Source organism: Anopheles darlingi, chromosome 2 (assembly GCF_943734745.1).
Source record: "Anopheles darlingi chromosome 2, idAnoDarlMG_H_01, whole genome shotgun sequence".
Lineage (NCBI taxonomy): Eukaryota > Metazoa > Arthropoda > Insecta > Diptera > Culicidae > Anopheles > Anopheles darlingi.
In genome coordinates this window covers 21,384,009-21,397,142 of record NC_064874.1, presented here as the reverse complement: position 1 = coordinate 21,397,142, position 13,134 = coordinate 21,384,009, and the positions used below count along the sequence as shown (strand labels likewise).

The following is a 13,134-nucleotide window of genomic DNA, read 5'->3' as shown; positions in this document are numbered from 1 at the left end:
CTATTCGCACAACGGCATGCCGTCGTTCTTACCTGATGCGGCGGATACGGTGTTCGATGGTTGCCGGCAGGACCGCCGGGAGGATTCGGCGGATAGCCTCGCGGTTGCTGCGGCTGGTAAGGAGTATACTGTGTATTGGCTGGCGGACCACCGCCCTGTGACGTAGGGGGCGGTGGTGGGGGCTGCTGGTTTCCACCTACGGTTGCCGACGGTCCACCCTGTGACGGTGGTGGTGGCCCTTGCGCCGGTGGACCGCCGGCAGCCCCCGGCGCTTGCGACGGCGGGGGCTGCGCCGATCCAGGAGGGGGAGGGCCGCCACCGGCCTGAGGCGGTGGTGGATAGCTTCCCGGCGCTTGACCACCCGGTGGACCCGGTGGCGGATAAGGCGACTGTCCTCGGCCGGTATTACCCTGCAACAAAAATCGAGAGTGTAGATAGGCGCGATGTTAGTTTTCGGAAATTGGAAATATTTTTAGAACAAAAAAGCCTTCCGACTTCTCGTGCAGATGAAAATTGTCTTCTTCCTCGAATTCCTCGAATTCCCATGTTAAGCGATGGACAAGCATTTATCAAATTACAGCAAAAGACTTTCGATATCCACTGGGAGAACGTTGACATGACAAATCAATGAATCCTCTGCCAGTATACGTACTGCTTTCACTATTCTCATGCTCAACAAGTGTTATCGTACTAACATTCAACCAAGGAATGTGCTGTAGTCGATGTGGTATTGATTGCTTAACGTTCGCGAGTCATAATATTCGGAGTGTTGTTCGGAGATGGTCATCGCTAAGAGCTTCTCGTGGAAAGAGAAGTATTACGACGATGGTGCTTAAGAATCCGCATAAATTCTTTGCAACATACATTTCCTTTGGCATAAATCTCGCAAAGAAGAGTTCAACAAAAGCCTACAAACACTTTGCTGGAAGTGTTAAAAATTGACGCACACCGCCCGTCATCAGCGGCTGTAATTTTCTCTAAAGAATTTCTCCTCGAACATAACAAAACGTTGATGGAGGAGCAACTGTACTACAATTGTATGCAAGGATACTCGCCATACCGGTGGCTCCAAGGGCCCATATCACAATCGTGTTGATGTCGGTTGTTCAGGCATAAGCCGTTGGGTACCTGAAAATGGTACACTCAATACGGATTGCAACATTGTCGCACAATACTTGACGGTATCATACATGTGCATGGAAAAGACCTCCCGCAGAACTGTATTTTCGTGGATGGGGATTTCCCTAAAAAAAAAAGGCATTCCAATTTTCGACACCCAGCTATAATTGGACGCATTTGCGGACCGGTTAGTATGATCGCTTTGTGGCACACCGTTGATCCAAAAGCATGACCCGTACAGTAAGGCACTGCATGTGTGATCTGGTGGTTCAGAGTAAGTAGATAAGTGGTCTATACTGCATATTCCGACCCAGAGTACCACTTGGCGCGTAGAAACGATACAGAGAGGGCGAGCGAAAGACCATCCGGTCTCCACCGCATCCATATCGCACCAAATTCCGGTCTGGTAGAAGCCTTAGTTCAAGGCACACGAATCAAATCCTCACGAACAATAGAAGGATATAGTACTGTTGGTGGTCTGGGAGGAAAGTGTGTGTGTGTGTGGTGGAAACAGGACACACAAAATGCCATCACTCTCGGATTCAGAGCTTCCCGGACCACCCTCTGAGTCGGTAAATGCCCAGTTCGTCCATTTGCGTCACCGTCAGAGTTTCTTTTCTCTCGCTCTCTCTCTCTTCATCGGTTTAAATCGCTGACTCTGGCGCAATTGTGAAGCCGGTGCTGCAGGATGGCAATGACACACACCCACACACACACACACACACACACTATTAAATCGTTGCGCCAATCACGCCCACATGAGCCAACTGGCATACGGTACGGTCAGCGTTTGCCTGAGCGTCACTCGTGCGCTGCTGACTGTGCAATCTCCTATTATAGCGCCGTAGTCTGACTTCCCGAGGCATTCCTGGCATGGGAGCGCTCGATAGGGGTAGTAGCCAGTGTCAGCAGCTAGTACACAGGAATGGCAACATTTTAGCCGCAAAGCTCCGCCCAGCTTTAGCCCGGAACAGAACAACAAAATGGCTGACACGCGTACTACAGTGCAGTACGCGACGAGTCCAAACCAAGCTCGTCGCCGTGAGTGCGACGGAGAGACACAAAAAAGAAGAGAGAGAGTGTGAGAGAGAGAGAGAGAGAGAGAGTGAGAGTGAGAGAGTAAGCATAAGAGAGCGCTCTAGTGTATACGGGGAGCGCGCGCGCTATTCTGATTGGATGAAACGCTCAGCATGGAAAAGTATCGATTTTCCTCAACACTCTCTCTCTCTCTCTCTCTCTCTCTCTCTCTCTCTCTCTCTTCTCCCGTCCCCTCCCCTGGTAGTAGTATCCTGGAGCTTATCTCATCCTCATTACCGCGACAATCCTGCCCAGTGGAGACCGAAGCATAAAAGATCGTTATGGCCTGAGGGGCTATAGCTGTGTGTAGGAGGTACGTGGCACCGGTGTGCTCTGCTTGGGTTTGTATGAACCCCACACCTCGTCCTGCCTGTCGGTGTTGGAATACTGTGGTAGAGGGTATACCCGCTGCTGGCCTATGCGAACGGGATGGCAAGGATATGCGAACAGCAATTTAACTCAGTCTCTTCGTGAGTTACTGCTCTTGCTGCTACTGCTGCTGCTGCTACCGCTGGAGTCACCTGATAAATGACCCTCATTCGTCTCGATTGAGGTCCTATACGTGGGCACGAGGGCCGCTGGTGGACCAGTTAAGGATGGGGAAGGTGAATTCTGTTCTTTATCGGTCCAGATTTTATTATTCTAGACATCCTCGCTGTCTCTATGTTCCTCAATTGACTAAGCCCCGGACGTAGCAGTTTCAAAGGGGCAACAACAAAATGAGAAAATCCACAATTACTAGAGTGAGTTCTGAGACTTTTCAGGTCCCCGTACCGGTGGTGGCGATGGATCAGTTAGTCTCTACTATTGACTTGCGCTTCTATTGACTTCTATTCCTACTGGGAATGCAACAACTGCTATAAACGTTGCCTCCACACTGGCGCGAATGGTGCAAAAAAAAAAATGGCAATTGGCGCTTCCAGTGAACCGGAAAGCGCTCCATCAAAGATCAGACACGACTCCCTACTCCAAGTCTCAAACACATAGACATACACACCGATGGTAGGATAGCTAAGGCAATAGAATTGAATTTTCATTCCATGGAAATCGACCAGATAAAGGGTTTGAACCTTGGTTGGAACAGGGCAGAGGCAGACCAGTTGGACAGTTGGGGTACTTTCATCAGTACAGAACCTCCACGAATACTATGGTGTGTCGGGCGCGCCGGGGGCATAGAAGTTCAGTGATACCCCCCCGCGGGAGGAAGCTCCCTCCCTTCTTCCGGGGACCAAATCCAACCATCGCAAAGGAACCTTCTTCTTACAGCGGAAGGACGATATTCAGCAAAACAGAAAGCATTGCAGGGATGGTGGAAGGAGAGAGATTCGAGGATTCCGTGTGCTCGCATCTCGGAAAGCGAAGGAAAGCGAAACGGCACGTGTACCACACCTCTACTCTCTTCATCTCCCCCTCTCCGGTGTTCGTTTCCATCGTTTCTTTGTCGACCGATTCCTCAGACACCCGGTACTGCTGCCTGTGCCTGTGTGTGTGGGTATGTGTCGATGCTCCTTCGACTTTGCCGCTGCTACGTCTCATCCCCTACGTATACTGTTGTCCTGTGTATTGCTGAGAATAGGACTTGGACTTGGAAAACAGTCGGATTGCTGGCCGGTCGGTCGGTCGGTCGGTCGGTCGGTGAAGGGAAGTGTGCCACAGAGCACACCAGCAAGAGAGAAATGCTGCACATGCGCATCACCACCAATAGGCGCGCTCGTTGCTTCTCACTCTCTCACTCTGCGTATCTCCATTTAATGGATCCCATCCCCAGCCACCTTCTTTGCAGGACGATATTGTATCTGGGGGGCTGAGCTGACTGGAGGGACTTGTGGGAGTCGATGTCGCCACGTGAACTCTCCTCCCCTCTATATCCTTGCTCCTCTCTCCTCCTCCTCCCCTTCCTCCTCTTCCGTATCCTTCTCTCCATCACCAAGCAAGTAAACACCGCACAAAACCATCCATTCTACTGCGTTATGGGATTTCCACTTGTCCCCTCGGTTGGTCGTTCGTTCGCTCGCTGGGTTTTCCTCGTTGCGTTGTGTCATTTCGGATTTCACTGGAAACGATCGACATCGCTCGGTCGGTCGGTCGGTCGGGAGAGTTTAGTAGCCGAACCTGAGGGGATGAAGGGCTGTAAGGCGGCGGGCACACCCAGCGGAGATCAGGCAGGAGGAATCAGATTTCCCCGCTAACGCCGAGGAGGAGGAGGAAGAGGAGGAAAAGGAGGGGTGGTTCACAAAAACCGGAGGACATCACTCACATACATTGCGCCGCTTCCATGGTGCGACGTCAGTCGTCCCTTCCACCACCACCACCACCCACCATCGTCACCATCTCCCACCGTGGAAGTGGAAATGGAAAATGTGCGCCTGGCTGGAAAAACAGACACATCGTCGTCGTCGTCGTCGTCGCCTCCGTCCTGAGCGGCGTCCGACGACCCAGCGTCTCCGCAACGTTGTCGTCGATGGAGCTACACAACGCCAAAAGCCCCCTCCCTCCCTGCCCTCCGCCTCTTCTTCTTCTATCACTCGATCCAATCCCTCCCCGCCCTTTCCACTTCTGGGCCCATTTATAACCTTCTGTCGCTCTGACAGGACCAGGAACCTGGGGGGGTGGGGAGTGAGTCCGGTGTTTGGTGAGGGATGTTGGAAGTGGGTGGTGGAAGGGTGTTCCACGTGCCGTTCCCTCGAAATCGTTATCCGTTTGGCTCGTCGGTGCTGGCGGCAGCAGCAGCAGCAGCAGCACAATATTCGCTCACTCGCTCGCTCGCTCGGTCTCTCCCTCGGTTTTCCATGGAGCAATTGGAGCGAGGATGCTCTTTCATCCGGCACCCACCCCACCCCAAACACACTGGGTATCCTGTTTTGCTCTAAGGATCTCTCTCTCTGGGTTTGCAAGTGCCCCGTTTGGTCAAAATTCGTTGCTCGTGCAAAACGATTTCAAAGTATTGATCGGGGATTCAATTTGAAGTGTTGTGTACAAATTAGTATAACAAACATTTGCGATAAAATTGTCAATTTAAATTTTCCAAAACAATTGAACAACTTTAGGAAATTTTGAAGCTACTAAAATGAGATAAATGACATTAGTTTTTTTTTTCTTCAAATTTTATACCAGGTTTTGTAAGGATATCAACAACGAACGGAACAGTGAAAGGATATGCTGGAACTTCCGACCCTCTCGATCGATTACGCAGCACACGTTCTGGAGGGATTTTGGCCACCATGCGATGCTCGCCGGTACCCAGTGTTCCGGGACGTTTTGTCCTCCGACCGGTGGCACTTGGTGCTTCAGTCGGCGGTCGCTATGCTGCTGCTGTTGGCGCTCGGTGTGCTGCTCGGTGCCCTCGGTGCTGCTACTGACTGCTGCTAGCTAGCCGGCCGGCCGGCCGGTGTGCTTCTGCTGGTTTGGCACACCAACCAGCAGCGCCATGATGAAATAATGTGAAGCTCACAGAACAGCAGCAACAGCAGCAGTAGCACCGAGAGGAACACCAGAGCACAGGAGCACAACACACCACACCACACCACAGCACATTTAACGTGAACACACGGCACGGCACCATCGGCACCACCACCTCGTCCCCCTTTGGATGTGGTTTTGTGTGACGCTCTCCTGGTGCTGCTGCTCTGCTACTCTTGCCAGTTGGGGCCACCGGTGGGTGGGATTCTCGGTATTGGAATCCTCTGGTGCTGCTGGTGCCCCCGTGTTCCGTCGTTTCGTTACCAACTTTGCTGCTGATGGGTTAGTATTTTATGCTCGCCTCCTCTCAGTGTGTCCTTTTCGCACTCTCGGTCTCTGTTTCTCTCTCTCTCGCCATTTCGCTCTCTCTATCTCTCTTTGTTCTGTGTGTGTGTGTACAAAGCATTATCCCGTCCACTAGAGCACACACAACACTCTCGTTTCCCCCCCTCCCTTGGTGTACGTCATATTTCTCGTCCTCCTCCAACCTTACACCTACGGATACGGACCGAAAAAAGGCTCTGGTACGTACAGTTGTCAGTAACAAAATTCCAAGGACTTTCTCGACTCCGACTCGGTTTGGGGCCAGCCCAACCGGCCAGCTCAAGTCCAGGACGACGAGTCGGTACATAGCAGCCACCGAGTCCGCGACGTTCACCGAGCATATCGGCAAGAAGAAGGAGCACCGAGCAACCGAGCGTCGCCACCGGCGGTGTCGTGAGCACTATCTGGCAGCACCACCGTACCATATACCGCACACCAAAGGAAGCGAATGACAACGAATGGTGGGGGGAATGATTTGGTGGTGGTGGTCCCAAGCCAAGAATCCCTTGGTCGACGAAATAGGTTTTCCACCATCCGTTTCCGTTCTGATTTCGGTGTGCGATTGCGGTGTGTGGTGGTGCTGGTCATAGTGTGGGGAACACGAATGTTGATTCCGGGCAACTCGAACCCACCTATTACCTATTTCACAACCTGCGGGGCGGTCTGGCGCTGAGCGATAGCAGCAGGAACCACCACAGCCCACCACAGAGTCGGTCGCAACCGGCCAGCAAAGAAGTGGAGAGCAACAATCCATTCCCTCCCTTCCCTCCTTAATTCTTCTGCCTGGAGTTTCGGGTGGGGTCACAGAAGATCCTGAAAAGCCCACCAAAAAGCGCGCTTCTGCTCCTGAATTGGGACGATCCAACCGTCACCCTATGGTCCTGCGGTGCGCCATCGAGCGATCAAATGGAAAGTCCAGCGCGCTCGAGAGAGAGAGACTTCCGCCGGCACAGTTTAGGGCTAGTCGGTCGGTCATCATCGTCGCGGCGGCGGCGGCTGGGAGGAGAGGCTAAGGCAAACGAAAACTTTAGCATCCAATTTTCCGTCCAATCCGGGAGGATGACACATTTTGCGGTGGTAGAATGTACGTCGGGGCGGGCGTTTCGGATAGTAGCCGGAGAAGAGAGAAGAACCTCACGAAAACTTGTCTACCCCCCGGCCGCCCACTCACTAGTTGGCTCCCGATCTGTCAAACTTGACTTCAGAACTGCTGCTCACCATGACGATGATGATGATGATGGTGATGGTGATGATGCTGATGGTGTTTTGTCCGATCCCGGAGTCAAGCAACTTCCCTCAACTCAGAGGACAGGAGTGCTGCTGAGTTGTGGGACAAATTCTAAATCGTAGACACACGTCTCCTGACATGCCAATGACACACACAGACACACACAGACACGTTGTCGTTGCCCCGTGCGATTTAGGAGCTGTGACTCGTGCTATAATGAACACCCGATGGATGGGATGGAAAAGTTCTGATCTACGGACCGGCGCTAGTGCGCTAATGAACCGTCGTCTAGCGAGAGAGAGAGAGAGAGAGAGGTCCACACCTCTTATGTGTCTATTTGTCATTTTCATTAAATCATCATCAAGTGGACATTCGTCGAATGCAGCTGGGCAGGTTTCTTGGTGTTTCGCCCTTGGGGAATAGAGTCACACCATTTTCTTTTATTTACCGAGTTTTTGTAGCAGTTGCCTTTCGACGGCTGCAGCAGACATTGTAGTATACATTGTATTGAGAAGATACTGAGACGATTGCTGCTCGAAGTGTTTGCTGGAAACAGCTTGGCTCCTAGCGAAAACACAGCTGGACACCACATGTGTCCCAACGTATGCTGCTCCTTTTCCCATTGCAAACCCAACCAACAGATGCTCGGAGAAATGTAATTCAATCTGCTGCGCGGTACTGCGTGCAGTGTTACTCTGGACATGAAATGTACAGAGCCAATGGTATAAGCGGGTGGTAAAAGTACAACTTGTCGTGGTGCACAGCAATGGCGTTCCAAACAACCACTGGTTCTCCTTTCTATGATGCCTTTCTCGTTGCTAGTACACAAAAGAGCGACTCCACTCCATTCCGAAAGCACACTCGCCGTCGACTAGTGCAGAGCGATGCGAGCGATACACGACACCAAGGCAGATGCACGCCGCGGTATGGCAGAATGGTGCCCAAGAGCAGCCAGCAGCGGAATGGCATTCTCGACACTTTACAAGACACCTTTTCCTAGCTTCGTCGTGCCTAATGTGATGGGTTATCGAAAACGAAGATAACAACAAAACGGTACCACGATAGAATTCCAATTATTGTACTAAAAGTGCGCCCCTACATGTGACATATTTCACCTCCTGGCGTTTCGAATCATTCGGCACTTTATAACCGATCAATACGGTTTCCCCCTCCCGCCCGGGGCAGCAGAATGCAGCAGCTGCTTCCCCGAGCCCGCCGGAAAAGGAGCCTCCCCCCCGGGATATGTCGAGACAATGATCAAGTGGACAATCAGTCAGAAACACACATATTTCCGCAAATCACAAACACTCCTTGGTTGTGGGAGGTGGGGTGGTGCGAAGTCCAGAGGATACGCGCCATCAGCACAGCACCAGAGGACGGCTTTTCTGGCTTGGCTGTACCATATATCCCCGGGGCACGTCGAGAGAAGAGACAAACAGACGTCCGACTAGCCACGAAGAGTGGCGCAGTAAATGCTACGTGCAGGTTTTACTGCAGAAAATAACATAAAAACGGGTCTCCTCCCGGTGCGACCGGTTTATGCTGCTGCCCATCGCTGCCACCGGAAGTTATGAGATGCCGTGCGGAAGAGATCGCACGGCATCTCATCGCGGGCTCAAACTGTCCAACCGGCATTGACAAACCAGTGTGTCGGTGTTTGGTAGCACCGTGTTCATGCTGCAACCATGGAAAACCGTCCTTTTCATCCTTACCATTCGCGTTCGTAATGAAGTTGCGACGTTGGCGTGAAGAGAAGCAACACTTTTCGTCATCGCCACCGGATACAGAGCAAACGGTCCCAACAGACAGGATGAACCCTATTGCATATGGATTGAGCAAAACCGTACAAATCAAGCCATCGGTCTTCTACAGCAATGGAGCGTCATGTCACGTATGGAGCTTGGCGGGATCGTCGTTGGCACGCAAGCGCTACGTAAACGTTTGATGCAAAAAATGTATCGAAAGGCGGCAAAGCTTAGTTCGAAAGACTCCAGACTCCAGCCGCTATATCGATTTTGACAGTCGAAGACATTTTAGACACTCAATCAAGGTAGTCTAATCCATCCTTATACCCTTCGAGAGAGAGACCGCCATGTAGCTAAATAATTTCGTTAAGAATCATTGCATTAAACCAATTATCAAGAATACTCTCTCCAAAAGGTATCAACTTCATGCAAATGTTCTGCTCTGCTTCTCCGCTTAAAGGCGGAGATAATCCGCGGACTACAGACATTCCGTGGTACATACCTACGCCCGCACAAACACACACACACACACACGAGAAAGAAGGGAAAATTCGGGGAATTTTCTGGGCCAATGACCGAAACCTCAGCACCGGGCACCGGGCGCCGGGCGAGGAGGAGCAGGAGGACCATTGAAACCGGGAAGAAACCACGTGGACTCTTTTGGTTGATGTAGGTCGAAAACATTTCGCTTTCGATGGCATCAACGAGTGGAGGCGGTGCGAGCGAGAGAGAGAAAAGAAAAAGAAGAAAGAAGAGAAGAAGTTTGAGGGAGTAGAGAGAACCGCTGACAGCGGAAGCAGCACACAACCGCGACTCCCAATCTTCTCCTTTTTCGGGTTATCGTGGGCATATCGCTTCTGTTGAAGGAGGGAGTGGGAAAGCCGAACGGACTGAAAACCTTTTGCCGCGTTGTTCATCATCATGAGGTAGCCAGCCATGAGCCAACACCACACCCAATGCTCCGTATATTCTGGGAAATCAGCAAAGGACGGTACGGATGCTGGGCATGGTCTGCGCGTATGCAAACACACAAACCAAAGCACTGGCAGCAGCAGCAGCGCGACTGGAATATCGACCACATTCCAGTTACAAAAGCAAAACAGTGACAGTGAGCTTCTGTTTTGCTTAAAATACCGTGGGTGCGTTTCCAGCAAAATTTGTACTACATCCTCCATTAATATTCAGCATCTCGAACGAACGGCACCTAAGTGGGCATCGGTTTGATGATACTTCCGCCCACGTCGTCGCTACCGACACTGCATACTGTGCGCACCGAGAGAGCTCAAGAGCCCATTCACAAACGGGTTGCCTCGTCGTTGACGAATACCTCCTCGCCGCGCGCGTATGACGAGAAGCACTATAAACTGATTGGGCTGGTTAGCTGCAGCGATGTGCATCTCAAGTGTATACGGACGGAGCACCGACGAAGCCGCACAGGACAGCGTTTGCTCCCGATAGGCGTCATCGGTACTGTTGACCGTTAAAGGACGAGCACGAGCAGACCATCCGATCCGTTCCGTTCGTTGGTACGTTCTCGATTTTCCGCTGCTTATCCGCTTAGTGTAGAAGCCCCCTGGCCCGTGGGAAGCGAGGATGATGCTCGACAACCACAAATCACCTCTTACGGACTGGCGCGTGTGTATGGGGGGGGGGGGGGGGGGGGATGTAATGTGGTTCTGACACTCATCCCGAACCACCACCACCACCCAGCCAGCATGCACAATTCCGGGGAAGGGAACCAATCCTTATGCAAGCATCACCGGACTTAACATTCTTGTTAAAACCGAACGGAGCCGTCAGACGAAAACCGTCGTTACATGAGAATATAGCGGAGAGGGCAGTTGGTTGGCAGTCTTGGTTGAGATGGAATAAGGAAGCTGTTTTGGTATGCCAGTGGACTTGCTTGCGTTCAGCGGGTGGATAAGTGGTGGTCTGGTCTGGTTCGAACGGAATGTTTTTGGACACGTTGTAAAGGATTTGTTGATCAATTTATGTACCATCGTTAATAACATAACCGAATAGAAAGCCTTATTTCCGGCCCACAGAAAGATACCAAGAGGGTTTAGAGGTAAGAAAGAGGTACAGAGAATGAATAATCGTAATATTGTTGGTAATATTCGTGAGTTGGTTGTCTGTCAAAAATGAACGCTGCAATCACTTTACACGTGACATTTACTTCTGGATCAAGCATGTTGTTCTGCGTTCCACCAAGTAGAACTGTACCAAAGATCAACGCCCTATAATTTATCGATGGATCGAACAACCGGAGATACATCACACCATTGCCTTCGAAACGGTGCACAGCGTTTGCATTATTCGCGCATTCGCGAAACACGCGCACTGCAATCCATTACCTTAATGGGAAGTTAGTGCTCCAGACCGAGAGCTGCTGCTACCATCTGCCGCTGGTTACCAACAACTCCGAAGGTTCTAAATGCACAATGCTTGGTTCTCTCTCTATCTCTCTCTCTCGCATTGCATAATACGTTTGCGCCAACACGTACCTCACGCCTTGGCGCCCAATATACCCATCATCAAATCCCCGCGAGCCGCTTCGTGCACCTACACACGGATACCACACAAATGGCAGGGGGATGAGGTGACGTGGAAGAGGTGAGAAATTGTTTCGCGCGCTCCCGGATTCCTGCCGGGAAACGTCTTTGCTCACTGCGACCGCGTCGCCGTTGGTATAATGCGTTGGCCGATAGCCTATTGTGCAGGTCAGGGAAAGGTGTATTCGCTGAGGTCCCCGGCCTCCCCTTCCTGGCTAATCGCTGTTTACTTGCAATGGAGCAGCCCGAGAAGTGAATGTATCGAGTAAATGCCTCTCTCTACCGATTGATTACTTCGTTCGTCTGGAGGACGTCCTCCCCTCGAACGATGGAGCTTTCCCTCGCCACTCGATTTTACATCGATTACATTGTCCCCTAATCGCTTAAGCTCCAATATATGCTGCTCGGTGTGCAGTGGAAACTCATGTTGAACTACTAACGAGGGTGTGTTTGATTACTTCAGTTTGCTCGAACTTGCCAAGGAACGTTCGTGCGGCCAACAGAACCATGGTAGGCAATTCAGAAAGTAATGGGGAGGAGGTACTATTCCCTGTGGGCTTTAGGAATTTCCCAGAAAGTAGCTTACAGCCAACGGACATTTCACTTTACATGTCGATGAGGAAGCGACTATCTTAAGCTCACACTATCCTCCTTCTTTCACGCTTGCTCTCTATTGGTTTCAGTTCGGTAAAGTTTTGTTCAGGCCTGGTTGTGTTTGGGCATTGCAAAAGAAGTGTTACGAGGAGTCCAATCTATTCTGTAATCGATCCATTTGCATATCATACCTTCCTTCTTTTTGGGGTTCTAATCCACAACGGTAAATGTGGAACGTTATTTCGAAACCAATACGATATTTTGAATCTTTAGTAACTTATCATGATAATAAATTTATAATATCAATTTTCAAATCTTTTGTTTCAAAAGCGTGCGAATTCATATCATATAGGGCAATTCTTAAAACATATCCTTTTCTTTCTACCATTATTTTTTAAATATCTTAGTTAAATAGCAAATGTTATCTTTGCAAGCTTGCAACACTTGAAATCAGTAAAGCAACGAAAGGAAATTCCTCCAGAAGGAATGGATTTCCACCAAACGAAACAACTGACAGCACTCCCCAGCAACTCCGGTTCAGTGCATTATCAACGTGAACGTATACAGCATCATTAACGGGGGACGAAGGAAGGAAGGCCAACGAGAATCGCACAGAAAATGGAACCGTTTCCATCCCGCCCTTTGCTCGTTCACAATTAATTTTGCTAATTAACTTTTGATTGATATTCCATCCCATCCCATGCTCCGCTTCCTTTTCATTCTCCTTCAACTCCTCTCCTCCTCCTCTTCGGCGACATACATGTCCACGCGGTTTGGTGGAGCAACAAGGACACTGACACGAACGGACGCAGTGCAAGAGTAGCAGTGACAACAACAGGATTAAATACGGGATACGCTCATCCCATTCACTCCATCCTGCGGACTCGCTCTGTCAGTCGCGCCTAATGGTATTGTATTTCATCTCTTTGGCTACTGGGCATGAATAGGAAGAACCACTGCCCGGAGGGGGGGTAGAGGATGGTTTGTAGGTGGTGGTAATGGTAATATGTGCATAATGCATCTGCTAGCAAGCATA

General features: G+C 50.7%; 1 protein-coding gene across 11 annotated transcripts in view; it reads right to left on the bottom strand.

Moving 5' to 3' along the window:
- LOC125959064 (trithorax group protein osa) overlaps positions 1-13,134 on the bottom strand; it is a 124,306-nt gene that overhangs the window by 86,888 nt on the left and 24,284 nt on the right. For all 11 annotated transcript variants that reach the window (XM_049691805.1, XM_049691808.1, XM_049691810.1 and 8 more), the window contains exon 3: positions 33-410. In XM_049691805.1, the coding sequence (XP_049547762.1) occupies positions 33-410 (378 nt within the window). The remainder of the gene's footprint in view (positions 1-32; positions 411-13,134) is intronic.